Raw genomic sequence first — 25,537 nt, forward strand, 5'->3', positions numbered from 1 at the left:
AAGTCACCCACTGTGCGCCTCCCGCTGGCCACACATCCTTTGCACCACCGACGGAGGTAGCAAGGCAGGCAGGGCCCTGCCCACTCCTTCTGGCTGTGGTCCTCAGCTCCTGGCCCAGGACACTGCTACTCTGCCTCGAGGCTCCAAAGCCTGAGAAGAAGTCGGAAAGATGCCAAGCAAGCTCCATGGATGGCTGCACAGGGCTCAGGTGACAGACAGGGGCAGCTGCTGCCAGTGACGGGCGCTCACCTCCACTCCCGTGCCAAGGGACCCTAGGAGAAAGTTCCCCAGTGCAGACTACAGGCAGCTTAGCTTCGGAAGGTAACAGTGACGCGTGCGCTCCGGCCCAATGCCTGGCACCAGGGCCCAGGCCACCAGGATGAGTGGCCCGAAGCCTCCATGCCTGGTGCCGGCTTCTGAGACAAGTCCCCAGAGCACGCAGTGTGGAGGCAGAGCAGTACCTGCAGGCCTGAGTGACCAGGTCAGGTTCTACTCGAGGGCTGGACAGGCGAGCAGGAAGTGTAGGTCTGGAGCCCTCAACTCCAGACCCCAGTTTCTCCACCGGTGGTGGCGGTGGTGCAGTACCCGCAATGGCCTCAGAGAGGCAGCAGTGAGCCACTTTTTCTCGGGAGCTGCTGGGAAGCAAAAGAGCCACCCTAGGTGACTAAGGGTGCCCGGTGAACTCTCAGTAAGATAGATGGTGGCTAGCCTGTGGTACGAGGTAGTGTCCACCTGCACCCCGGGGTGGGCACCACACACCTCCAGACAACTGGGCTTCAGGCGACACGTGGAGGGCTTGGGAGAAGAGTACCCCACAGCCCCTCCTCATGCTGTCTCTCCCCCCCCCACACCAGCCCCCAAGAAAATGCCAAGATCCCCAAACATCCTCTGAGCCCAGAGAGCCAGTGCTGGTAAGGGGAGGCTCTGCTTACTAGTTAGACAGTACCCGGGGACCCAAGTACTAGTTCACTGTAGGTGTTGTTCTCACCTGGCCACAGCCCCTTCCTGAAAGGTCAGAAAGCGGACTGGCACGCACAACAGCTCCCGGCAGAGTTCTGGGACCCCGGGCCACAGCCGTGAGTCCCCAGGCACCAGGCTCCTGCTGTGAGCTGGACACGCAGGAGGAGCTGTGGTGACAGAGGAGAGGGCGCGCCCTGGGTCCGCTCTGACGCTCTTGGAGGCGCTGGGTCCGCTCTGACGCTCTTGGGAGCGTCATTGTGCAGTCCATGAACCACCTGTGTGCAGAGTCCCATCAAGAATGGCCAAGGATGACACAGCAGGGCCGAGGAACAGGTACACCTCGACTTGTAACAGGAAACCGCCGACCCGGGAGGTGAGTAGCCCCAGCTCAAAGCCGTCCAGGCAGGATGGCGTCAGCTTCCTGGAGCCGGCATCTGCCCCGCGCTGGCTGCACCCTCCCCTCTCCCAGGGGCAGGAGGCACCCGTCAGAGCACACTGGCCACATCCGAGCAACCACAGCCTAGAGAGGCTCCTGCATTCAGCCCTGCTCCTGCCCCTGCTCCTGGCGGCACAGCCCTGGGGCTTCCAGCTCTCCACAGCCTCAGCCAGGCTCTCACCTGGCCACGCTCACACCTCCGTGCGAGCCACGACCGTGCATGGCAGCAGCGTCTCTGTCCCTCTGCCCCAGGTAACTGCTCTGCGCGTGTGGCCCAGGCCTGCGCAGCACCCAGTCCCTTCCCGAGCACCGGGAGCGGTGGGCCGAGAACCAGGCCAGGCCAGGCACAAGCGCCCGCAGGGCTCCGGGGAGGCTGTGCCGCTGGCCAGCGTCTTCCTTTCCCGGCCTCAGGCCCTCCTCTGTGAAGCGGGGTGTGGGGGCGTCGGCCTGGCCCCTCCGGGCGGTGGTGAGCCCGCGGCCCCGCTTCACAGAATGCGGAAGGCCGGGCTTCCTGGAGGAGGAGGCCGGCGGGGGAGCCCAGGGCAGGGAGCGGGGCAGGGTGGCCGGCGCAGCGCAGGGCAGCCGGGGGCGGCCGAGGCCGTCCCGCCCCCAACCCCGAGGCGCGCGGCCCCGTGGGCGCGGGACGCTCGGGCGGGGCGACGCGGGAGGCGTGGCCAGCAGGCGAGGCCCCGCAGGTGCCCGGGCGACGCCCTGCCCCGCGGGAGTCCACCTGCCGGGCTGGGCCCGCCCCGCCCCGCCCCGCCCCGCCCCGGGCCGCACAGGAAGTGGGGAGAGCGGGGAGGGCGGGCACGAGCCGCCGGCCGGACCGCGCGCCTGGCTGCCCGGCGCGTCGCTGCTGCTCCGCCCCGCGGCGCCGGCGGACCCGGAGGACAGGTGAGTCGGGGACGGGGGGCGGCCGCCTCGGGGGCCTGCGGGGACCCCGGCGCCGCCCGGGGCCCAGGACCACCGTGCGCGGCCCGGGGTCCGCCGCAGGCGTCCAGCCGCCGCCCCTGCGCCCTGCGCCCAGAGCGCCGCCCTCGCCGGCCCGGGGAACTGCGGCGGTGCGCGGGGCCCTCGGCGGGCGCCGGAACCTCGGAGCGCACGGGGATCTCCCCCGGCGCGGGGCCCTCGGCGGGCGCCGGAGCCTCGGAGCGCACGGGGATCTCCCCCGGCGCGGGGCCCTCGGCGGGCGCGGGAACCTCGGAGCGCACGGGGATCTCCCCCGGCGCGGGGGCCCTCGGCGGGGGCGGGGATCTCCCCCGGCGCGGGGCCCTCGGCGGGGGCGGGGATCTCCCCCGGCGCGGGGCCCTCGGCGGGGGCGGGAATCTCCGGCGCGGGGCCCTTGGCGGGCGCGGGAGCCTCACAGCGCATGGAGATCTCCCCCGGCGCGGGGCGCGGGGCCCTCGGCGGGCGCTGGGACGCTTGGGAATCCCCGGGTCAGGCGGGAGCGACCCCGCGTCTTGCGGGGTATTTGCTTCGCCTGAGCGCTGAAGGGGTGCAGGGGGCACGTGAGGCTCCCCGCGCCCTCCCCGCCCTCCCCGCCCCTGTCCCTGGCGCAGGGGGAGGGGCACGGCTTCCTCGGGCGCCCGGAGGGGCAGGGTTTGCTTCCACAGCCGTGGGTCCCTTACTTAGCAGTCTGGACACCGGCCCCGCCTCTGAGCCTTAGTTTCCAGCCGTGTGAAATGGGAGGGGGTAGGGACAGGCCCCAGCCAGCCTCCCGCGTGAGGGGCGCAAGGTCCCTTTCCTTGCTTTGCTCCGCCTGTTTATCGACTAAATGGGGGTGTGGAGGTCCTCATGGGGCCATTGGGGCCAGGTCCTGCCTGGCATCTGCTGGACTGGTGGGAGGGTCTCAGAGGCTGCTCTCTTCCCTGAGGCCACCCTGGCCAAGGGCCTCCGTATATGACCTTGGGTTCGGATGGTGCTAGGTAGAAGTCACTTAAGCCTCCCGCCTTGGTGTGCTCATCGTAAATAGAGGTAATGCAAGCCCCTCTTGAAGGGGCCGGGTCAGCTACTGAGCACCTTCCATTCGGGGGACACAAGCCAGACCATCCCTTCCCCTGCTTGGGGTCCAAGGAGAGAACTGGACGTTTACTCGGGAGCACTGCCCAGAGCCGGGGACCCAGCCGTGGTGGGAGGGGAGGGGTCCTGGGCGGCTTCAGCCCTAAGTCACAGGAGCTGGGCGTGGGGCGGCCTGAGCCACTCCAGCGCTCCACACCTTCCCCCCACGTCTGTAGGGGCAAGTCCCTTGCTGAGAGGGGTTCTCAGGCGTTAGCCCCACAGGAGCACCGCACGGGGCAGCTGCCAATGGCACAGTGGTGAACGGCCAGGGTCCCCACAGCTTGTGCCTGCGGAAGGCAGTCGGCTTTGGCATTTGGGTGGGGCAGGGCTGCCCGTTTGCTGGAGGTGGGGGGGGGGAGCGGCAGCGTTGGTTTCGGTTTCTGGATCTGGTCTGTGGATCTGGTCAGTGTCCGGCTCCTGGGGCACTTTAGTGCTCAGGTGACTGTGTGTCCCCATTGTGGTGGACAGGTCTGGAATCTGCTTGCCGGGGGTACCTGGCTTGGGGACAGTCATCTAGGTCAGAGCGGGACCTGGCATCTTACCTGGCTCTCATTGGCCAGCGTTCTGACCCAGCAGGTCACTTTGCTCACCTGTCAGAGATGGAAGAGCTTCCAGAAGCTTGGGGAGGGCCAAAGACAGTGGGTGGGCCAGCACTGAAGGACACTGGTTTACCACGGACAGACACGGCTGTGCAGAGCCTGCCTCCTGTCCAGGTGTGGGCACGGCCATGCCAGCCCGGCCTGCAGTGGCGCCCGGGTCCGTGGGATGGACCTGGAATGGACTGGGAGCCGTAAGTGGTGCCACAGGCTGGGTGTGTGTGTCCAGGTAGGCCCGGTGAGTTCCCCCACCACCACTGGAAGGGACTCAGTGGCCACAGACCTTTGTTCTGGCGGCCTTTTTTGCTGTAGGGCTGTCCTGTGCACTGTGGATGTCTAAGGTGGCCACGTCAACAGGATGCCAGGACTGGTGACTACCGCCAGTGTCACCCTGTCCCCTGCCAGCAAAGCCGATCCAGGGTGAGAGTCTCTGAGGCTGAGCCCCTGGCCATCTTGCCAGTGGTGCTGGTTGGTGTGTGTTGTGCTTGACAAAGCCAAATCCTGCCCCCAGTTGATGTGGTTCGCCCAGGCAGAATTACCCGAGTACAAGGGCGCCATTGTAGGTTGGGGCTGGAGAGGCTGAACTCCCCCAGATAGGGTGGGGGTAGCTGGGGCAGAAATGCCCAGGGCGGGGCTGCCCCTGACCTGGAGAGGGAAGCTCCCGGAGGGGCCCGTGTACCCCACTCAGGGTAATTGGGGTTGAGATGAGCAGCTTTAAGGAGTGATAGCCCGGGCTGGGAAATCAGGCTCCTAGGGGAGTGGAAAGGCTGGTGTGAGTGCCCACCAGGGCCTGGGAAGCTGATCTGCTGGGAAGAATCACTACAGAGCTGGGCTCAGAGCGGCCTGCCTACCTCAGGCCGGATCCAACATGCAGCCAGACACGCAAGGCACAGGCCGCTCAGCACTGGAAGGCTCACCCGGGAGAGGTGGGGGGCGGTCCTTGAGCCATCCAGAGACAGACCCCGCCCGGCCCCACCTTCTGTTCCCTGCCCCACAGGACAATAGCATGGGTTCCAAGGCACCCATCCTGGGGAAGGGGACTTTCCAGCCCACCCCCTGAGCTGAAGCAGCAGGAAGACAGCCCCCACATGCCCCCGCACGGGTCTGTAAGCCTCTGTGGAGCCACCCTGGCCTGCGTCTGCTTATGTTACGCCAACACTTCACGAGGGTCAATTCTCACAGAGTGCCGGGCCTCTTCCTCGAGATACAGAGCCAGGGTGCGGAGACCAGGGCAGAGCCAGTGCCAGTGTCACACATCAGCCCCTAAGCTCAGGAGTTGCACCCCTGTTAGTGGGAACAGGAACAGGAAATTGCCCTGCCCCCCAGGGCTCCCAGACTTGGGGGGAGAGAGGGATGCATGCCGAGCCCTCACGACTGTGTGTATCTTTGGAGGAGCTTCCTGCTCGGGGAACCCGGGCCGCCCTCACTGAGGGTCTCCTCTGCTTCTATGGCCCAGGGACTTGGGTGGGACGCTGGCCGCACTGTAGTAGGTCCTGTTGCGGGGGACACTGGAGGGAGACACCGCTCTTGGCCTGGCTCTGCTGGTGTCCCAGTGAGAACGGACGGAATGCTCTGCAGACGCCAGCCAGCTTGGAGGAAAGATGCCAGACACACACGATGGAGTGGGGGACCGGAGGGCCTGAAGGACGGATACTCTGCAGGACAGATCTCCTACAGGACAGAAGCTGTGCTCCCAGTGTGTGGCTGAGCACACGTCCTTCCTCTTGCAGAAAGCAGAAGCAGCCTGCTAACTGTCCCCAGCAGGTGTTTGAGGAGAGCCTTGAGCCTGAGACAGAGGCTAACAGGAGAGTGAGTGTGTGTGTACATGTGTGTGCATTCACACGCACGCATGAAAGAGCCATGCCCCCGTGGCCAGCCAACAGAGGAAACATGCACAAGAAAGAGCAGTTCTTTTCCCTTCAGTTAATAGAAGCTGTGCATCCATAAGGCAAGAACAGGATGCAGTGATTGAAAAGCAACGGGAGGGCGTGAGAGGCCTCTGTACAGCATGAAGACCACAAGGTAAGAAACTGGGAGAAAATTTCAGAGGTTTCAGTACTTACAAATAGACGTTCTGGAAGGAGAAAACAGAGTTGAGAGAAATTACCCAAGAAATGATATGAAGCCTCACACAGCACAGCCCAGACCATCAGAGCCAGCAGATCAAGAATCCCACCAGTAGCCAGGCGCTGGTGGCTCAGGCCTGTAATCCTAGCTACTCAGGAGGCTGAGATCTGAGGATCGCAGTTCAAAGCCAGCCCGAGCAGGAGAGACCGTGAGATTCCTATCTCCAATAAACCACCAGAAACCCGGAAGTGGCGCTGTAGCTCAAGTGGTAGAGCGCTCCCCTTGAGCTGAAGAGCTGAGGGACAGCACCTAGGCCCAGAGTTCAAGCCCCACGACTGACCAAAAAAAAAAGAAGAATCCCACCAGAGGGCTGGGAAGGTGGCTCAGTGGTAGAGCGCTTGCCTTGCATGCCTGAGGCCCTGGGATCGATTCCTCAGCACCACATAAGCAAAAAGAAAAAAGCCAGAAGTGGCGCTGTGGCTCAAGTGGTAGAGTGCTAGCCTTGAGCTGAAGAGCTGAGGGACAGCGCCCAGGCCCAGAGTTCAGGCCCCACGACCGGACCCAAAAAAAAAAAAAAAAAAAAAAAAAAAAGAATCCCACCAGACACCTCGCTGAGCCATTGAACACGGAGGGGCCCGAATCTCCCCAGAGCCTGGAAGGACTCGGGAGGCCTCTTCAGTACCACGGAAGACATGGAAAATGCTTCCTGATTCTAGAAGAAAGTAATCTTAAGCAGGAACTTTAGACTCGCCATAGTTACCAGGCGGTGCGAAGAAGGAAGACATTCTCAGACACTCAGATCTGTCCTCCTCGTGCCCAGGAGTGCTTCGCATGGAGAGGGATGAGGCCCGGGGCCCAGGCTCCAGTGTGGAAAGACAGGAAGGGGGAGACCTGGGTGGCCCGAGGACCAGGCCTGTGCCCAGAGGATTGCCCGGAAGCAGAAAGTGCTTCCTAAGCGCATGGAATGTGTGCCTGAGAAACTGGAACCCGGGGAAGTTAACAGAGGAGAACGGGCTGTGGAACTGAGGGAAATCATTAACAGGCAGGCCAGGCCTCAGGCTCCCGTCACCAAGGGCCGTGTGGCCCAGGCCGTGTTCAGAGACGGCCAGGGCAGAGCGGAGTGCCAGCGGGCAGTGCTGGCCTCTCCAGACAGGGCAGCCCTGGGAGGGGGCAGGGAGGTCAGCCGACCACCCAACCCGTAAAATGACCTTTCCATGCTTGGGAGCAATCTGTGCGCGCAGTTCGTTAATGTCGTTGAAAGCCTCACAGCTGAGCGCCCAGTGGGCTTCTGGCTCCTGGGGGAGGGGCAGGTGCCCACATCCCAGGGGGGACATGGGCAGGTGGAGCCCCAGGCCCGTGGGTGTGGTGCCTTGCGGGGACTGGAGGTCACGCCTCGCCCCTGGCTCACCTGACAGGTTCCCATCTGGGCACCTTTGGGCCCCGGAGCAGACTTTGCCCTCTGCTGGGTGGGGCTGCCTCCCACTGGGCCTTGGGCACCGGCTCAGAGAAAGCCGATAGATGTTTGTTTGGTAGGAGATGAGGTACCTGAGCAGCTGGGGCCCCTGTGCTTTCTGACGACCTGGTGCCCCCGGTAAACGGCTGCCCTCTGAGCCCTCGGTGTCTTCAGATGGTAGAAGTCGGAACTCAACTGGTTTGTCTCGCGTTTACCCTGTGAGGGTGCAGCCCAGCCCCCGCGGCTGGCAGTACCTCATCCCAGACTGGAGTTCCCAGGGGAGGAGGGCCTGGTGTGGCTGCTGTTGTCCTCAGCCTGTGACTTGGAATGTCCTCAGGAATGCGCCCTCAGAGACAGTCAGGGCTCCAGCCCCCTCCCCCGCCCAGCCTCAGCCAGCGTTTGTGCCTTCCTGGGACCGGATTTTTTAGCTTTAGCAGGGCACCATGTCCTGTGTAGTGGGAGAGCTGGGTGGCTTTAGGGGCTGGGCAGGGACCGCCAGCCAGCTTCCTGGGTGGCCCACAGCTGCCTCAGCTGTAGGGCCAGCCCCACCCTGCAGGGAGAGATTCCTAGGCCGGGAGTCGGGGCGGGAGGGGGGGGGAGGTAGGCTAGGGCTGGGAGCTGCTGCACCCTTAATTCCAGACACTGTGCGGGTCGAAAGCCGCGGTCACCCCTGGGCTCGGAGAGGTGCCAGTAGCCCTGGGAAACCTTCCTTTCTAGGTCCACCAGGAAATAGCAAGGCTGTGGTGGCTTGGTGCTCAGCCCACAGCCTCCCCACTGATGTGGACCCCCGACTCTGCCCGTCACCCCATCTGAGACCGGACACCAGCATCAGACCTGGTGAGACTTACATCTTAACATCTACACTCCCCGTTGCTATTTTTAAAAAGGAGCGCGGGGTGGGTTGGGGTGGGGTAATCTCAGTGAGTTTGGGGGGTTTGGATCCTGCCGAGGTCCCCAGCGCCCAGGTATTTCTGCCGTCAATGCAGCCTGAGGACCAGAAGTTGGTCTGACAAGGAAGGCAGTTTGGATTCAGCCCGGCCCTGATACTTGCTGGTGTGGCCCCTGCACCCGGCCATTTTGCACACCTTCAGGAGGTAGCTGTGTCCTCAGTGTGTCCGTGTTACACACTAGGGCCTGGGTGGAGCGGTGGTGTTTCTTGATCGTTGAGGACGTTGGGTTTCTGTTCCTGAGCCAGAAGGGAGGGGTGCTGCGGAGAGCGGATGCGGGAGGATGGAGGGGTTGGCATGATGGTGAGTCGCACACCCAGCTTTAAGATTCTGCCTCCGGCCTGGTGCCAGTGCATCCTGCCTGTCATCCTAGCTACTCAGGAGGCTGAGATCTGAGAATCTCGGTTCAAAGCCAGCCAGGACAGGAAAGTCCATGAGACTCTTATCTCCAGTGAACCACCAGAAAACCAGAAGTGGCGCTGTGACTCAAGTGGTAGAGCACTCGCCTTGAGCTGAAGAGCACAGAGACAGTGCCCAGGCCCAGAGTTCAAGCCCCACGACCAACCAAAATAAACAGGACACATGTTCCTTTTAACCTTCTCCTCGTTGACAAAACCCAGTCCTGTGCCTGCTCTGCCCCCACCTTGCCCTGTGTCAAAGGGGGCTGGGGGATGGGCTGGGGCCAAGCACCCTGCAGGCCAGGAGGCCAGCAACCCATCAGTGGCAGTGGAGAAGACAAAGGGGTGGGGTTGGGGGACACAGCTTCGGGGACACAGCTGCCCGGTGGGATTGGCCGGCGTGTCCATGGGTGAGAATTGGTGGCCCACAGTGGCACTGCATGCTGCAGGGGCGGCTGTAAGGCTCCTGCCCAGCTGTGCTGGCTGTGGCTCCGGTCCTGGAACCCTGTAAACACCTCAGTCCCCGGCTGGCTCCACACCCACCCCGGTCCCTGCCACCGGGCCCACCATGGCTCCTGAGACGGCTTGTCGGTCCCACCCCGAGCTCACGGGTTCCAGTGCGGGCATGTGGCCACCATGGAGAGGCGGGGGGTTGATGGCCAGTCGTGGTGGTGTGGAAGGTGTGCCCCAGCCGTGGAAGGGAGAGCCAGCGAGGCCTAAGCTTAGGTTGCTGTGTCCCGGGGCCGCCAGCCAGCCAGCTTTCCTCCGGGGCCACCAGGAAGGCAGGGGTGGGGTCACTGTCGGTCATCTGATCAGGGAAATGGGATTGTCTTCACCTGGGCTCCGATAAAGTGGTTTTAGAAGACCTGTGGCCACCAGGTAGCATCGGGAACTGGCCAGGATTCTCTCTAGTCCTGGTCTGCAGGACTCAACTGTCTCTTCCTGTCCATGCCCAGGACTTGATGTGTGCTACGGGCATGGAATGCAGTTAAGCTCCACCACAGTCTTACCTACCCCCCACCCCCCGTCCCTCAGCACAGAGCCAGTGGCTAGCACAACCCCAGGAGGGGCTCGGCCTCCATCCTCTGATGAGCTGTGGGCAGGAGCTGGGGTGAGCCGTCCCTGGCTCCCTGTGCAGCTCCGGTGGGCTGTGGCCTCTCCCAGGGACACGCCCGGGGACAGGCTGAGCTGACGGCCAGCTCCACGCTTGCTTATATCCCCAGCCTGCTGTGTCCCGGGGCTGTGCACAGGGCAGATGCTAAGGATGGACGTCCCAGAGAACCATGCGGGGAGGCCCCCCTCACCCCCTCACCTCTGTCCCCCAGGCCCCGCAGCCGCCCAGCATGTCACAGCGGCACTCGGACAGCTCTTTGGAGGACAAGCTCCTGGAATACCGTTTCCACTCCGAGCTGCGGCTCGATGCCAATGGGAACCCCGCATCTGGTCTCCCCATGGTCCGGGGCTCCCTTAGGGCAAGGACCAATGCTGCCTTCGAGCCTGAGGCCTCGGTGCCACCGGCATCATCCACGGAGGACAAGGAGTCGCGGCCTATTATCCTGAGCACGCAGAGCCCCGCGGCCCTCAAGATGGGCACCCAGCAGCTCATCCCCAGGAGCCTGGCCGTGGCCAGCAAAGCCAAGACCCCAGCACGACACCAGAGCTTTGGGGCAGCCATGCTCAGCAAGGAGGCGGCCCGGAGGGACCCGCAGCTCCTCCCGGCACCCAGCTTCTCCCTGGATGACATGGACATGGACGCAGGTCCCAGGGGAATGCTGAAGCGCAACCTGAGGAATCAGTCCTACCGGGCGGCAATGAAGGGCCTGGGGCCACCAGGCAGTAAGGGGGACTCCGTCCAGCTCAGCTCCAAGCTCCAGGCTCTAGCCGAGGAGTCCAGCCAGCCTTCAGCCCGCTGTCCAGCCAAAAACAAGGTAAGGTTAGCCCGGGGGCTTGAATGGCAGGGTGGTGCCCGGGGCTTGAGGGGCAGGGTGGTGCCCGGGGCTTGAGGGGCAAGGTGGTGCCCAGCTGGCTCTCCTCCCTCATCTTGGTGGCTGTTGTGAATGAGCCCTACTGAGTGCAGGCTGCTGACCAGATTGTTCTGGCTGAGCCCAGAGGCCGGCAGTGAGGGCCAGCACCCTGTCCTACGGGGTTGTAGAGGCTCAGCGGGGTCAAGGGTGTGGCTGCCCGCAGATTGCGTCCCCACCCGCATCCAGAGTGGACAGCACGGCCCTGGCGACTCTCTGAGTCTGAGCTGGATCCACCCTGTCCAATGCCAGGACCAGTCCTGGCCTGCCCTGCCAGGGGGCTCCTGACCGACTGAGAAGGGAGGTGGGCAGAGCCCCAATCTCTAGCCCTGGAGGAGTCTACTCCTCTACCATTCTGTCCATTTCCCAGACTTCCCTATCGGGCCCTGAAGCTGGGAAGGCTCTGCCTTCATCCCTCCTGGGGTAGTTACTGCAGCCCGGAGGTGTGGGGGGTGGGGGGAAGGAGGGACTTTCGGGGCTCCACCCCATGTCTCAAGAACCCTTTGAGTTACCTGCTTTCTGTAGCTGAGGGCCAGGCCCTAGCAGGAAGGCTGTGTTGAGAGAGAATTGCCTGGCCCCTGGGCACAGTGTCCTATCTCCAGAATAGGGCTGTAGGGTTTTTAGGGCCCCGCCTATCCTGCTTGGTCCTATTGGACGGGGTGTGGCAGGGCCTGGGTGGCTCAGGCTCCCATGGAGCACAGGGCAGGAGTGCCTGCCTGGGCACCTCCACAGTGCCTCCCTCCGCCCGCCCGGGTGCCCCCCCCCCCCGTTCCCGTGGGTGAGGGGGTTGACAACTGTCCTGCGGTGCACTCCAGGAGCAGGGGGCACAGAGTTTGGGCCCTGGGCCCTGGCTGGACCCTGGAAGGAGCAGAGACTGCGTGTGAAGGTGGCAGCTGCTGGGCAGGGCCACCTGGACAGGCCCTGGGCTTTCGCTGGAGGCCAAGGTGGGGCCTGTGACCCCAGTGCCCTTCCCTGCCCACCTGAGATGCCCAGACCCCCAACACTAGTGGAACGTCCACAGTGGGCCCCTACGCCCCAGCTGCAAGGGTAGCACCATCTGCCTCCCGGGGCCAGGCCTGCAACCTCTCCATCATTCGCTCCCTGCTGACCCCACCTTCGCTCATTGCTTGAGCTCCAGGGCATGCCCTGCTCTGGGGTACAGGCCCCATCACTGGGGAGCCCCAGGATGGAGGGGACGCAGTGGGGGGGCCGAGGTCCAGCAGGGGGCGCAGAAGAAGCGGCTCCTCACTGCTCAGGCCCAGGCTGGGCAGGAGGCTGAAGCAGGGAGGCCAGAGGACCAGGAGAGGACTGGGAAGAGGCTGCCGGGCGGCCCCAGGTGCTGAGGGAGCCGGGCCAGGTGTGGCTGGGAGCGCCTCCCTTCCCCAACCAGCAAGGGGAGTTTTCAGGCCCCAACTGGTTCTGAGAAACCAGAAACCGGCCTCTGCCTTCCTGGAACCGGACCTTCCAAAGCCTGGTGTCCTGTCCAAGTAGTGGGCTCTGAGTGGGCGGCTCGGGGTGAGGCCCCCGGGGCTCAGCCTCCTGGCCCCTTCTGCTGGTCTGCAACTTCGGTGGGCAGCTAGGGGTGAGGACCCCGAGGCTGGGCCCCCTGGTCCCTTCTGCTGGGCTCCTTTAGTTTCTGCTCTACCTGACCAGTGCCACAGATCAGGCAGTAACCAGCCGGCCTGTTCTTGCTACCGCCCCAGGTCCTACCCCACGGCCCCATCTTGGACCTCTGCCTGTCCCGGCTTCCATCCAAGCCTTCCTGTAATCTCAGGGGTCCCCCCTCCACCAGGAGGCCTGCCTGGATCTGCCCAGCCTCGGTCCCCATTTCTGCCTGCTCCAGCCCTTTCCACCCTTCCCACTGGTCCTGGCCTCTGCCTGGCAGTCCAGAGGCCCCGGTGAAGCGGGACCCCCTCTGTGTGCTCAGCTAAGCTCTTTCCCATCGTGGGGTCCCCGTGTCCCCCACCCTGACTGACGGTCTGTGTCTCTGTGTCTGCAGAAGACCCTGGGGCGGAAGCGTGCACAAAAGGGCTCCTTCAAGGACGGTAGGTGGCTCCTGCGGCCGCCGAGGCCTTGCCCTTAGCCAGGGGAAGCTGGTCTGGATGATGCCGGGGAGCTTGAGAGTCCTTCCGGGGCAACGTGACTATCACTACCAGCTCTCCTCCTTCCCGTGCGACCCACGCGGGGGGAGGGTCACCCGTGAGCACCCGGCGGAACCGAGGCCAGATCGTGGGGTGCACTCTGCGCGCGTCTTCCAGGCCCGCTCTGGGGGCTGGGGGGCGGGGGTGGGGGAGTAGAGATGGCCGCTCTGCACCTGCTGAAGCCTGCAGACGCTTGGCCAGGTGGAGGCCGTGAAGCCTGGGAAGGATTAGGGGCTCGGGTGCCCCCACCCAACCTTAGGTGTGCCGTGATGCCGTGGTCCTGGCAGGATGCCCACGGCCAGGAGCGAGGACCGAGTCTTCCTCGACCATCTCAGCGAGGCCCGAGCAGTTCTCCAGGGCTCGCGGCCAGCTTCCCGGCTGCTGCAGAGACGGAGCCACCAGGTGGCACCCAGCACCCCCCAAGCCCGGCCTTCAGAGGCCCCTTGGCCCCTCCCCTCCCAGGCCAGGCATAGCCTGTCCCTGCATGGCTCCGATTGGTCAGCTCAGCCCATTCATCACTGGGCTGCCAGCTGACTCCCTGGTGACCCCACAGGGCCACAGGAGCCAGCGGGGAGCTACCCTGGGGCCCCTGCAGTGCCCCGTGCTGTCAGGGAGTGGGGAGCATAGGAAGCCTTCTGCAGGACTCCCCCAAGCTCCGTCCCCTACGGTGACTCTGCTCTTCTTTCCAGACCCCCGGTTCTACCAGGAGATCCGGGAGCGGGGCCTGAACACCAGCCACGAGTCCGATGATGACGTGCTGGATGAGCCCCCGAGCCCCGAGGGGGCCCGGAGAGTGGACACCACCATTGTCGTCAAGAGCTACCGGCCCGCTCAGGTCACCTGGAGCCAGCTCCCGGAGGTAGGGCCCATGGCAGAGGCCAGCCAGGTGGAGACCACAGCAAGCCCCCTGCGGTCACTGGAAGGGAGGGCAGTCAGGGACCTGCTTGGTCCTCTGTCATCACCCCTGCTCAGACAGACGTGCAGGGTACGTGGTGCGGGCCCCTTGGGCCCTCAGCTGAGGATGGGTTCAGAGGATCTGGAGGAGGAGGGGTATTTAGCCGAGGAGGGGGACCCAGAGCTTGGAGCCAGTGCCACACTTTGGCTTCCACAGTGAGCCAGGACGTCTCGTATCTGGAAAGGGAGCCTGTCCGGCTGTGGGAGCCCAGGGCACTGCTGTGGATGGAAAGCAGAAGGGCCGTGGCTGTGCAGGAAGGCTGACTGGCTTGCCCTCTGTCTCAGGACCGTGGCGCCCCTCCCTGGCTGTCTCCATGCTCTGGGCGGCTGCTATGGCACACGCAGCGGAGCAGGGCCTGGTGGAGGGGGGAGTGTGGGCGCACGCGTGTTCTGTCTGCGGGGTGTGGATCTGTGTGCATTCCCGCCCCTCAGCCTGGGCGGGGCCCAGAACACTGCGCTCCAGAAATGGTGCTCGATATCAGACCCTGGCTGGGTAAGAAGCCCGGGCACCGTGGCCAGCCTGTCTGTCTAGTCGAGAGGAGAAGAGCAGTCATGGCCGTCCCGGATCCAGCATGGCCGGGCCCGCTCTGCAGGGACAAGGCATGCCACAGCTTGTAGGAACTATGCGCTAACCAAGGCTGCCTGTGGGCCACAGGCCCCAAGGGGCGGAGAGCGCTGGCAGTGCCACCAGGCTGGCTCTGTGTCACTGTCCCGCCCCCGAGCCCTGACGCACACACCTGCCCGGTGCTGTTTGCCTGTGTCCCTGCCCGGCACTCTCCTCCCTGGGTGGGCTTCCGGCCTCCCCACCAGGGCAGATTTTGGGGAACAAGATCCTTCCACCTGAAATGTTGCCTTAGACACCTGTCACTCCTCCTGGGCCGGCCCGGCTCTCCCTGGGGGTTCGAGAGAGAGGACCAGCCAGCTCTGAGCCGATCACGGGCAGCTGCAGGGGTTCTGGGCAGGGCTGGCTTTGCCTGGCCTCCTCCGGGCTGCTCCGGCCTCACGTCGGCTCTGGTCCCCAGGGGGCTCGGGCTCGATTCCAGGATGTGCAATCTGTAACTCCCAGCCCTCTGCCCTCTTCAGGTGGTGGAGTCAGGCATCTTAGACACGCTGTCCACGGAGGAGCGCAAGAGGCAGGAGGTAGGGGCGCCGGCGGGGGCTTCCTGACCGTGGAAGCCACACAGCACCCGGGTAGGGGGCAGAGTGGTGTCCACCCACTCGTCCAGTCGGAATCCATCATGCTGGCTGAGTGTTGTGGCCTTTGCTTCAGGCCAGCCCTTCTCTGAGTCTTTTCACAAAGCCTCAGCCAGCCAGGATAGGGGCTCGGCTGAGCCAGAGTCTGGAGCTAGGGAGGGTCCGCTCAGCTGGAGAGCTAGGCGGGCTGTCCCGGGATCCCTGGTCCTCCCCCACCCCACCACCTGCCGCCCAGAGCACCTCCTCCCCCTCAGCTCCTCTGCCCTGAGCGTACATTCACGGGGGCAGAGCGGCTCACCAGTCTGCTCTTGCCACAGGCCATGTTTGAGATTCTCACGTCTGAGTACTCCTACCTGCACAGCCTGAGCATCCTGGTGGCCGAGTTCCTGCAGTCCCGAGAACTGCGGGCAGCCATGACGCAGATGGAGTACCACCACCTCTTCTCCAACATCCTGGACGTGCTGGCCGCCAGCCAGAAGTGAGTCTTTCTCACCCAGCCCCCGTGTCCAGACCCCCTCTCAAAGGCAGGACGTCTGGGAAGCACCCCCCCCTCCCCATCAGTCAGCACCATGGTGGCATCAGCCGGCTCTGGGGAGAGGGGCTGCATCTGGGGACGGGACTGTTAGGAGCAGCCTCCAGGAGCCAGCTTGGGTGACGGGCTGAGCACTCGGGAGAGGTGGGTGATTTCCACAGGGCAGCCTGCTCCACAGTGCTGGCTGCAGATGGCCGCCTGGCCAGGCATTGCCACGGGCGCTCCTAACAAGAAGGCTGTGCCTACAGGGCGCTCCCCAGGCCAAGGAGCAACCTCAGGTTTCAGCCCAGGTCATGTTCTGCGCAGTAGTGTCTGGTGGCGGAGCTGTGCTCTGGTTGCAGGACCCAGAGGTGGAGGATGGGCCAAATATGCAGCTGTAGGCCTGCAGAGGAGTGTGTGCGCACGTGCGCGTATGCATGCGTACCCATGTATGTGCCTTGCACACGTGGGCATTTCTGCAGTTTGTATACATTGTGTCCCATGTGTCCGTGTATACACGTGTGTGGGCTTGTATGAGCATTATGCTGATGTGCATGTGTATTCATTACACATGAGCATTATATACATGTCTTACATGCGTGTACGTGTGTGTGCGTGGCTGTGTCTTGTGTGCGTGGCTGTGTCTTGTGTGTGCTCATGCCAGTGCATGGTGTGCGTACACACGTGTCTGTGTGAACATGTCTGATCACGTGTGCACGTGTGTGTGTGTGTGTGTGTGTGTGTATGCCTGTGTCCATCTAATTCCTTGAGGATGCAGCCCAGGTGGGCCTGAGGTGGGTGGGTCATGGTGCTCAGGTGTCAAGGCTGGGCTCTGGGAACATGGCTGGAATCAGCCTCGCCTCTCCCAAGTCCACCACATCTGCTGCCTGTGGGCGCGTCCACCCTCAATGCCGGAAGCTGCAGGGCCGGGACTGTCCTCCCTCGGGGGGGGGCCTTCCTCTAGAGCTGTGGTGTCAGAAGCTCCCCACCCCTGACTCAGAGCTGGTTGAGGGGAGACCCGCCTCCACCCCCATCTGGTCTCCCTGGTGGGGTCCCCTTTGTGGAGCAGGCTGTTTGCCTTCGGACTCCACAGGCTTCGGGCCAGTCGTCCCTGTGTCCGGTGGGACTCTGGCTGCCTCCTCTGGCCTTGTACAATGGCCTCCCCTGGGGACCAGTGCTATTTTGGGCCAGTGGCTGGTGGTCCACTCTTGGAAATCCCAGAGTCATGTGTGTCAGCTGACTGGCCCGGCCTGAAGGCAGCTGGGCCTCTGCTTTCTCTGACCTGGTCCACAGGATGTCCTGATCTTGCATCTCGTAGTCCAGGGCTTCCCAAGGGCAGAGGCCTTCAGAGTGTCCCTGGTTACAGGGAGGGCACGGCAGGGCTCCCAGGGACACTTGTCATGTCCCAGCCAGTGAAGAGACTTTTCAGACAGACAGGTCCAGCAGTGGGCAGGGCAGGCCCACCCAGGCCTCGAGTGGTAGTCGGGTCTCAGAGTCTGGCCCTTCTAGTGACTGCAGGATAGACAGAAGGCTCCACACCCCGGGCAGCCATTGTTGGTCCAGCCAAGACTAGCAGAGCCCCGAGCCAAGCTCTGCTGGGATCAGCTCACTTTGTCCTCACCACCCCGGTCAAGGCCTAGCTTAGAGAGGAGCGGAGGGCTTCCTTCCCTTCGGGTCTGCCAGCCGGGCCCTCACAGCCTGCGTGGCCGCCCCTCAGAACGCCCTGGAGCATGGCCTGAGCTCGCCTGGCAGAGCTGCCTCGCGTGCAAGCCTGTGTCCCTGGAGAAGGGCCCCTCCCTCGTCCTTCGGAGCCCCGCGAGGCCCCTTGGGGCCTAGGAGGCTGGGAACTTCCCCTCTGCTCTTGAGCTCGTGCCCAGGCCAGGTGTGCGTCCGATGCTGCACGGGTGGTGGGGAGAGGAGCCGACCTGTGCTGTCTTGGAGGGGCCCTGGCTCCCAGCACACGGTGGGACTGCAGCGCGCCGGCCCGTGCCCCCGCGCTCCCGTTCAGCTTGAGATCTGACCCGCCGCACGCCTGCTGTATGCTGCCTCCAGGAGCGTGGATCCTGTCGTGTGAATGTGTGTGTGTACACTCGCGTGCCTGTGTGGGCGCACATTTGTCTGTGTGTGCCTGTCTGCGTCACACACATGTGCACGGGCCTCCAGGACAGGCCCTCACCCCCCCACCCCCCCGCACGCCGCAGGTTCTTCGAGGCCCTGGAGCAGCGGCACAAGCAGCAGGTGTGCGTGGAGGACATCAGCGACATCCTGGAGGAGCACGCCGAGCGGCACTTCCACCCCTACGTCGCCTACTGCGCCAACGAGGTCTACCAGCAGCGCACTCTGCAGAAGCTCTCGTGCGTGCGGCCCTCGTGGGGGACCCCCGCCCCGCCCCTGCCTCTGCGCGGGCCGCCCAGGGCTCCGGCCCCCAGCTGAAGGGACGGCCCTGCCTTCCGTTGCAGGACCAGCAACGCCACCTTCCGCGAGGTCCTGAGGGAGATCGAGAAGCGGCCTGCGTGCGGAGGCCTCCCCATGATCTCCTTCCTCATCCTCCCCATGCAGAGGGTCACCCGGCTGCCCCTCCTCACCGACGTGAGTCCCCTGACGGACCCCCGTCCACGCCCCGCGGTGGGGGCCCACCCTGGAGGCCCCCTCCCCCAGCCAGGCGCTGCCCCTCCCACTGCCCCCTCCACCCTGGCTCTGTCGGAGTGATTGGAAATGATTGCTGTGGCCTGCCGAGTGCACACATGCACGAGTGTGCCCGTGTCCACACGCGTGTACCTGCACACCCAGGCGTGCATGTGGTACAAGCCCAGCTGGGTGCCCACAGTCTGGCGAGGAACCTCAGCCCCTAGAGCCCTAGCGGTGGGGCCACCACCTCCGTCCTCGCTTCCCTCCAGCGGGAGAAGACAGCTCAGATGGGCAGCAGGGGTGTGGGGCGCCACGCCTGCTCCCCTCGATCTGGCTTGATATGGTGAAGGCCTGACGTGCAGGCCTCTGGTGACACCCAGCAGGAGTCTTCTGGGGGCCACTGCTTGTCCAACAGGGTCTGGGATTGGAGGGGAGCCCCTGTCCCAGTCCTGGGGAGCCCCTCCTCACTGCTGCGTCTTCCCCAGACACTCTGCATCAAGACTCAGGGTCACCCTGAAAGGTACAAGGCCGCCAGCCGGGCACTGAAGGCCATCAGCAAGGTGAGGAGTCAGGTGGTAGGGGCACCCCGCCCTGCCTGAACTATCCCCCGTTTCCACGCCATCTCTGCTCCCCCAGTCCTCACTCCCCCCAAGTTCTCCCCAGTCCTCCGTTCTCCCGGTCCTCCTCCCCCCACCAGCCTGGTAGCACCGTGCGGGGCTGGGGAGGCTCGGGGATCACCCCTGCCGAGCTTTTCACGCTGCGGGTGGAGAAGCCGAGGCCAGGGCCGGCCTGGCCCCGCTCACTCGTGTCCACGCTTGCAGCTGGTGAAGGAGTGCAATGAGGGAGCCCACAGGATGGAGCGCACGGAGCAGATGTACACGCTGCACACGCAGCTGGACTTCGGCAAGGTCAAGGTGGGTGTCCTTGGGGCCAGGCCCCTGCCAGCGGCCCCCCCCCACTCCCCGCGGTCCTCCCTCTGCCGTCAGGGGCCACACTCCCTGGGCCTGAGGGCGAAGAGGGGCCTCTGGGGAGTGCCCCGCCTGGGCGTCTCCCCGCAGCCCCTGCCCAGGCCCCTGGCGTTGCCTACCCAGGATTGCATTCTGGGCATCCCTAAGGACGCTGATCTGCGGACCAGCCCAGGCTTAGTGAGGCTCAGGTCCTGTGGAAGAGCCAAGGTACTTTGCCTGGCCTGGGCAGCCCGCAGCCCCTCCCGTCAGAAGGGCTCAGGCCTCATTTGCCACAGAGCCCTTCGGCGAGCCACCGCCCCCCCCCTCCGCCTGTGTGGTCTGTGCCACCTGCGTGTGGTCCTGCCTGGGCCTCCCTCTGGGGCTTTGGCCACTCCACTGTCCACGCAGAGGTGCCCTGCATTGTGCGTTGAGTCCCAGCGCCCAGGCGGCCTTGCGGTGGGTCCTGTGAGGGCTGGAGAGGGCAGGCGGCCTCCGGGGGGCTTGGTGGACGGGGTGTGAGGGTGTCGGGCGTTTGCCCCCCCCCTCGCACACGTGCACCTGTGCTCAGCTCCTCTCGTGTTTGAAGCGGGCAACTGATTTCAGGACGAGCCTCTGAACCTGGGCTCCACCCCAGCCGCGGGGATGCTGAGCAGCTGCCCAGCAAACCTGTGGCCTGGCTGGAGGCTGGACAGAGCTGTCCAGGCCGCTGGGCATCCAGGGCACGTCAGCCAGTTGCACGAGCTTTGTGTAAAGCCCTGCACACTTCGTGAGCCCTCAGTCTGGCAGCCGGCCAGGCACCCCATTTCGGGGTCCAGGGGTTGTGCTGCTGGCCAGCTGCCCACCTGACTTGTCTGTCCCCAGTCCCTTCCTCTGATCTCCGCCTCCCGCTGGCTGCTGAAGCGGGGGGAGCTGGTCCTGGTGGAGGAAACTGGGCTTTTTAGGAAAATCGCCAGCCGGCCGACGTGTTACCTGTTCCTGTTCAGTGACGTTTTGATCATCACCAAGAAGAAGAGGTGGGCGCGGCCCATGGGCCCAGGGATGGGGGGAGGGGAACACACCAGGCCGGGGGCCCAGCGACTGGGGGCAGACAGAGGCCAGGGGGCAGAGAAGTGTCCCGAGGCCCATTGACCTTGGCACTCAGCCCTGTGCCATACGGGCCGGCCAGGTTGCTCCTGCAGCACACAGGGCTTCTGCGGGCCCCGGGCCTCTGCCCCCAGACCTGGGGCCTGTCTAGGCAACCCCTGTGAAGGGGAGCTCCACCGACACCCCCTCCCCACGTCCCCACAGCGAGGACAACTACCTGGTCCAGGACTACGCCCAGCTGGAGCAGGTGCAGGTGCGGAAGCTGGAGCCCACGGAGCCCTCTCTGCCGGCGGGCGGCAGCCGCAGCTCCTCTGTGCCCCACCCCTTCCAGGTGACCCTGCTGCGGAACAGCGAGGGTCGCCAGGAGCAGATCCTGCTGTCCTCTGACTCCGCGTAAGACGGGTGGCAGCTCCCGGTGGGGGAGGGGGGGGCTGCTCCAAGCACCTCTGTGTGCCCGCAGCCTGCCTCCGGGCACGTGTGTGCTGGGGCCCGGGCATGCAGGGCAGGAACCACGGAGCTGCTCAGACCCCGGGAGGGCGAGGCAGGGATGGAGTGTGGGAAGGAAACCTCGTCATTATCGGGTGAAGTCGAAGCTCAGAGCGGGGGAGAGCCAGGCAGCAGACATAGGCAGTGCTGTCCAGGGCACAGCCATGCAAAGGCCCCGAGGTAGGAACACCTCGCCCAGGAGCAGTGATGCAAGGTGGAGCAGGGGTCGGGAACGGCAGGCGGGTTAGAATGGCAGGTCCAGCATGGAGGGGGAGGGGGAGGGCCTGGCTCACGTTCCCGTCCGCCCCCAGGAGCGATCGCGCCCGTTGGATCACAGCGCTCACCCACAAGGAGAGGCAGTGGCAGGGCCTGGACGGCAAAGGAGGTGAGTGTGGGGCGGGGCTGGCCAGAGAGGGGGCAGCTTCCAGCCCCGGGCCTCAGCCCTGCCCGCCCCAGGCACGGGGCCTCCCTCAGATGCTCTCCTAGGTCCAGACTCTGCCCTTTTGTTGGGCTCTAAGGGCAGATTCACCCACCCACAGCCGGGGAAGCGGAGGCCACGGAGTAGAGGAGGCTCAGGGCGGCCATACTCGCTGCCACTGCTGGGGCCTTTGGTCTCCCAGCTGGGGGGGGGGGGGGAAGGGGGTGCTGGGCTGCAATGGGTGGGGGAGGGGCAGGCATTGCAGGGGGCGGGGCCGCAGGACCCCCCCCCCCCAGCAGTCCCAGGCTTGTCATGATGCCTTCCCCCCCCCCCCCAGAGCTGCCCCAGGTGGAGATCACCAAGGCCTACTTCGCCAAGCAGGCGGATGAGATCACGCTGCAGCAGGCAGACGTGGTCCTGGTCCTGCAGGAGGAGGACGGTGAGCGGGGGGGGGGGGGGGGGGGGATAATGGTGGGGGAGGGGAGGCTGAGCGCCATGGCCGAGCAGGGGGGACCTGCGTGTTCCTCCGTCGTCCCCCCCCACCCCGCGAGAACTTTGAAAATGACCAGAATGAGCGGGAACAAGTTCCTCCGGGCCTTGCCTGAGCGGGAGGGGTCCCCCCCACGGGACTGGGGTGACGCTGGGAGGGGCGGGGCAGCTCCACACGCAAACCTCGCGTCCGAGAGCCCCGTGGGGCCTGCCGTCCCCCGCCGCCCCTCACTGCCCCGGCTCTGCAGGGTGGCTGTACGGAGAGAGGCTGCGGGACGGAGAAACGGGTTGGTTCCCCGACGGCTTCGCCCAGACCATCACCAGCCGCGTGGCCGTGGAAGACAACGTCCGCCGGATGGAGCGCTTGCGGGTGGAGACGGACGTGTAGCCGGCCGGGACCCAGGCCTGACCGAGACGCTGCCCCGCCCGGGCCCAGCGCACGCGACGGCCCTGTGCCCGGGGCGCTGCCCTGTCCCCGTGCGCCCAGACGTGGGGCCAAGTGCAGGCTGTGTGCGCTCTGCGGAAGGAAGATGGCCCCGGGCACCCGGGACAGTTCACAGGGCATGGCTCCTGCAGCACCGGCCCCAGCTGGCTCCAGATGGGCCCGGCTTTCTGGTCCCCGTGTCGCCCTCCTCGCTGGACACCCGAGGGGCGGCTGTGCCCTGGCTGGCCATGATGGAGGACCACGGCCTCTTGCCCCTGATTGGCGCCCAGAGCGTGCCGGGCCCCGGGTGCCCCGTGCTGACGGACGGTGGGAGGAGGAGTCTGCAGGCAAGCTGGGGCTTCAGAGGTTTAAGTGACAGATGGCATTAAAATTGAGATGTGCACAGCAACCCTGAACGCAGCCGCGGTCTAGCCACGAGTCGCAGCGAGAGCTTGGGGTCTGTGCGGAGGGGGGGGCGGACAGCACTGCACCCCTTGGCCCACGCTGACCCTGGCAACGCCCCGTCTGCACCAGCCAGGGACAGCTGTGGCGTCGGGGGTGCCCCAGCCGTTGCCTGCCCATGAGGTCTGGCCGGGGACCGAGGAGGCCTGCAGGCCCCTCTCTGGGGCGGCCCTGGGGCTGGAGGCCACCCTGCCCCCAGCAGCCCCCCTCCCTCCGTTCAGCAGGCGGTGGGGTGGGAGGCGTCTGCCTGTGGGTGAGCTGCTGCTGGAGTGGGGTGGGCACCCGGCACGTGCCGGGGAGTCTGGCATCCCACCGGGCCCCAGGTTCTGTGTGAGAGTCGGGGTGCATCCCCCCCCCGGCAGTGCAGACTAGAAACAGACTCCCAGAGACGCCACCTGCTCCCCCCGCCCGCCCTGGGGCTGCCACGGAGGTCAGCAGCTCCTTGGCAGTGGCTGGTAGGGCCAGTGCGGGCCCAGCCTGGACAGAAGTTAACTTCTCGGCTGCCTTGTGGGACAGGGCAGGGCCAGCATTCGGGAAAGCCACAGCCTGGGGTTGACCTGGGAGCTGGGGCCCTGGGCGGCCCAAGCCTCCATTTCTCCAGCTGCATGCTGGGCAAGTCCTGGTTTTTCAGGAGCTGCTGGGCAGTAAGGAGGGGTGTGAGTGTGCATGGGTGGGTGTAAGTGCATGTGTGCACACGGGTCTGAGGGCCCATGCAGGGGTGCGAGTACACATGCATGGGTGTGCACGTGCACAGGTGTGCATGCATAGCCTTGTGTGCATGGGTGTGCACGTGCACAGGTATGTGCACACATGCATGGGTGTGCATGGATGCAAGTGCATGCACAAGATGTGTGTGTGTGTGCATGTATAACACCTCCCCCCCAGTTGGCAGAAGAGCTAGCAGGTAGCTTTCTGTTCCTGACCCCCAGGGTCAGTGAGGAGCAGCTGGCCCACCCATGGACCCCTGCCAGTGCATGGTAACCGGAACCGCGCGTTTGGGACGATGCCACCAGGCCGGGACTGGCGGAAGCCTGTCCTTGCTTATGTCACCCGGGGCAGGTGGCTCTGCTTGCTTTGGTTTAGTCTGTAAGTGGTGACCGACAGCCCGGGCTAGGCCCCAGGGGCTTTCTGTCCACACAGCAGGGCCTGAGGGGGCCGGTCACCTGCCAGGCACCAGGGGCAGGCCTGTCTAGCTCTGGCCCTCTTCCTGGTCAGCTGGTGGCCTGAGCAGGGCCATGGATGGACCCTCCTACAGATAGGGACACCGAGGCCCACGCCCTCTCCCCACTGCTGGCGTCAAAGCCTGCAGCGGCCATGGATGTTCCCAGTGATTCCAGAGACTCTCCGGAGGCCTGTGCTGTGCCCGGAGCCCAGCGTCCCTGGTGTCCAGACCCCACACGCAGGCCTGGCTGGCCATGGGGCAGCTCAGTAGCCAGCGGTCTGCAGGGCAGGGGGGAATGAGGGCGGCTCTGAGCGCTTTCCCAAGGCAGCCCGGAGCTGCTGTGGACTAAGGCCTTCATCCTGACAGACCTCAGTGCCCAGCCTCCACGTGGGCACTGGGGGGAGGGGAAGGGCCTGGCTTTTCCCTGGGGAGGCGGAAGCAGGAGGTGTCAGCAGCACAGGGGACCAGCGCCAGACAAGGGCCACCTGCGTGCAGCTTCACCAGAACTTTCCACTGCATCTACTGTCCCGCAGGTCCCCAGGCTCCCTCTGTTGCCAGCCATGTGCTGGCGCGCCTCGCCAGTGCCCCCGGTGGCCAACAGAAGCACTTCCGGTCAGGACCTTGGCCCCTCAAGCAGGGCTGAGATCAGCACTTGGCACCTTCCTGGCCCCCAAAAGACACTGACCAGCGCTTCCACACGGCTTGGCAGCGACTGCCTCTCCCAGCGTCCTTGGCATGTCCAGCCGCGTTCGGTCTCCGTCTCCGCCGCTCCCATCGCTTCCCTCTCTACCCAGTCCGCGTTGGACACTGCGGATTGCGGGACCATCCCTCCCCCACCTAACCTAGCATCTCAGTCTAATGTATCACCTGTCTCTGCCCTTCCATTGGGCACACTGGAATCTTGACAAATGTGAGGACTGGGAGGTGCTTTCTCTCCTCCCATTTTCTGTTTTCCTCGGGTTTCTTTTGTTTAGGTCTTTACAGTTTTAAGCAGTTGTAAAGAGAGGAAATACTGCCCAACACATTCCCAACACTTCTCCCACAGTGAATGGTTAGATTGTTTTCCGCTGGCTTTTGGCTGGTGTTGGTCATTTTTAGATTTTGTATGTTCTACGTGATTTTGTGTTTTTATTCCTTTCCCGACCTCGCTGAATCCGTGTCTGCTGGAACCACGCAGACCTTCCTCCTGTCCGCAAGCCTCATACCGCAGACTTCCCCGGGCCTCGGAGCTCTGCCAGGGTGGGGGGCTGAGATGAGGGACGGTGCAGGCATCTTGACCCAGGTCCACTTCCAGGGTGTCCAGCCTGGGAACTGAGATCTGCCGCCCAGACCGTGAGCTCCCGTGGGGGATGCCATGCAGAAGAGACGCAAGGTCCTGAGAACAAATGCTGGCGCTGGAAGAAGGAAGGCGCTGAGACTGCCCTCTAGTGGCCATCACTGGGTGGTGCAGAAGGCCACAGGTGGAGGTATGGGAAAGCCACAGAGTTCACTGGCCTCCACCACTTGCTTGACTCTGGTCAGGAAAGTTTCTCTGTTCCGCTAGGCAGGTGCTTGGTTCTATCAAGTACCCCTGCTCTGGGTTTCTCTTCTTTACACACACACACTTTCTTGCTGCTTTTTTTATTTGGATACTTAATGTTTTCCTTAGGATTTTTGCATGCTTATGAGATGTCTCCAGTTAGCTCTCCTAGCCTGGCCTAGA

The 25,537-nt window shown here is 64.5% G+C and overlaps 1 protein-coding gene across 4 annotated transcripts; it reads left to right on the top strand.

Annotated features, from left to right (window-relative positions):
* The first annotated feature begins 1,251 nt into the window (after positions 1-1,251).
* On the top strand, positions 1,252-22,656 carry Arhgef16 (Rho guanine nucleotide exchange factor 16). 4 transcript variants are annotated; one of them, XM_070037171.1, is made up of 16 exons: positions 1,252-1,333; positions 8,288-8,407; positions 10,241-10,843; positions 12,936-12,981; positions 13,767-13,936; positions 15,115-15,171; positions 15,543-15,703; positions 17,938-18,090; positions 18,196-18,325; positions 18,850-18,924; positions 19,186-19,278; positions 20,173-20,324; positions 20,599-20,787; positions 21,192-21,265; positions 21,636-21,737; positions 22,036-22,656. In XM_070037171.1, exons 3-16 carry the CDS (start codon positions 10,259-10,261, stop codon positions 22,173-22,175), a joined length of 2,127 nt encoding a protein of 708 aa, XP_069893272.1. In that variant the 5' UTR covers positions 1,252-1,333; positions 8,288-8,407; positions 10,241-10,258; the 3' UTR covers positions 22,176-22,656. The 4 variants fall into 4 exon arrangements, with proteins under 4 accessions (XP_069893272.1, XP_069893273.1, XP_069893271.1 ...); XM_070037172.1 differs by lacking the exon at positions 1,252-1,333 and adding an exon at positions 1,555-1,648; XM_070037170.1 differs by lacking the exon at positions 1,252-1,333 and adding an exon at positions 2,202-2,290.
* The last annotated feature ends 2,881 nt before the right edge of the window (positions 22,657-25,537 follow it).

This window comes from Dipodomys merriami, unplaced genomic scaffold, assembly GCF_024711535.1.
Source record: "Dipodomys merriami isolate MVZ:Mamm:240054 unplaced genomic scaffold, mDipMer1.0.p SCAF_28, whole genome shotgun sequence".
NCBI classification, from domain to species: domain Eukaryota; kingdom Metazoa; phylum Chordata; class Mammalia; order Rodentia; family Heteromyidae; genus Dipodomys; species Dipodomys merriami.

What these genes read in the sequence shown, in the direction of transcription:
- Arhgef16 (XM_070037171.1), top strand. Translation starts at nt 10,259, where the DNA reads ATGTCACAGCGGCACTCGGACAGCTCTTTGGAGGACAAGCTCCTGGAA. An exon ending in ATCATCACCAAGAAGAAGAG is followed by an intron (nt 20,325 to 20,598) that starts GTGGGCGCGGCC and finishes ACGTCCCCACAG; the next exon opens with CGAGGACAACTACCTGGTCC. An exon ending in GGTCCTGCAGGAGGAGGACG is followed by an intron (nt 21,738 to 22,035) that starts GTGAGCGGGGGG and finishes CCGGCTCTGCAG; the next exon opens with GGTGGCTGTACGGAGAGAGG.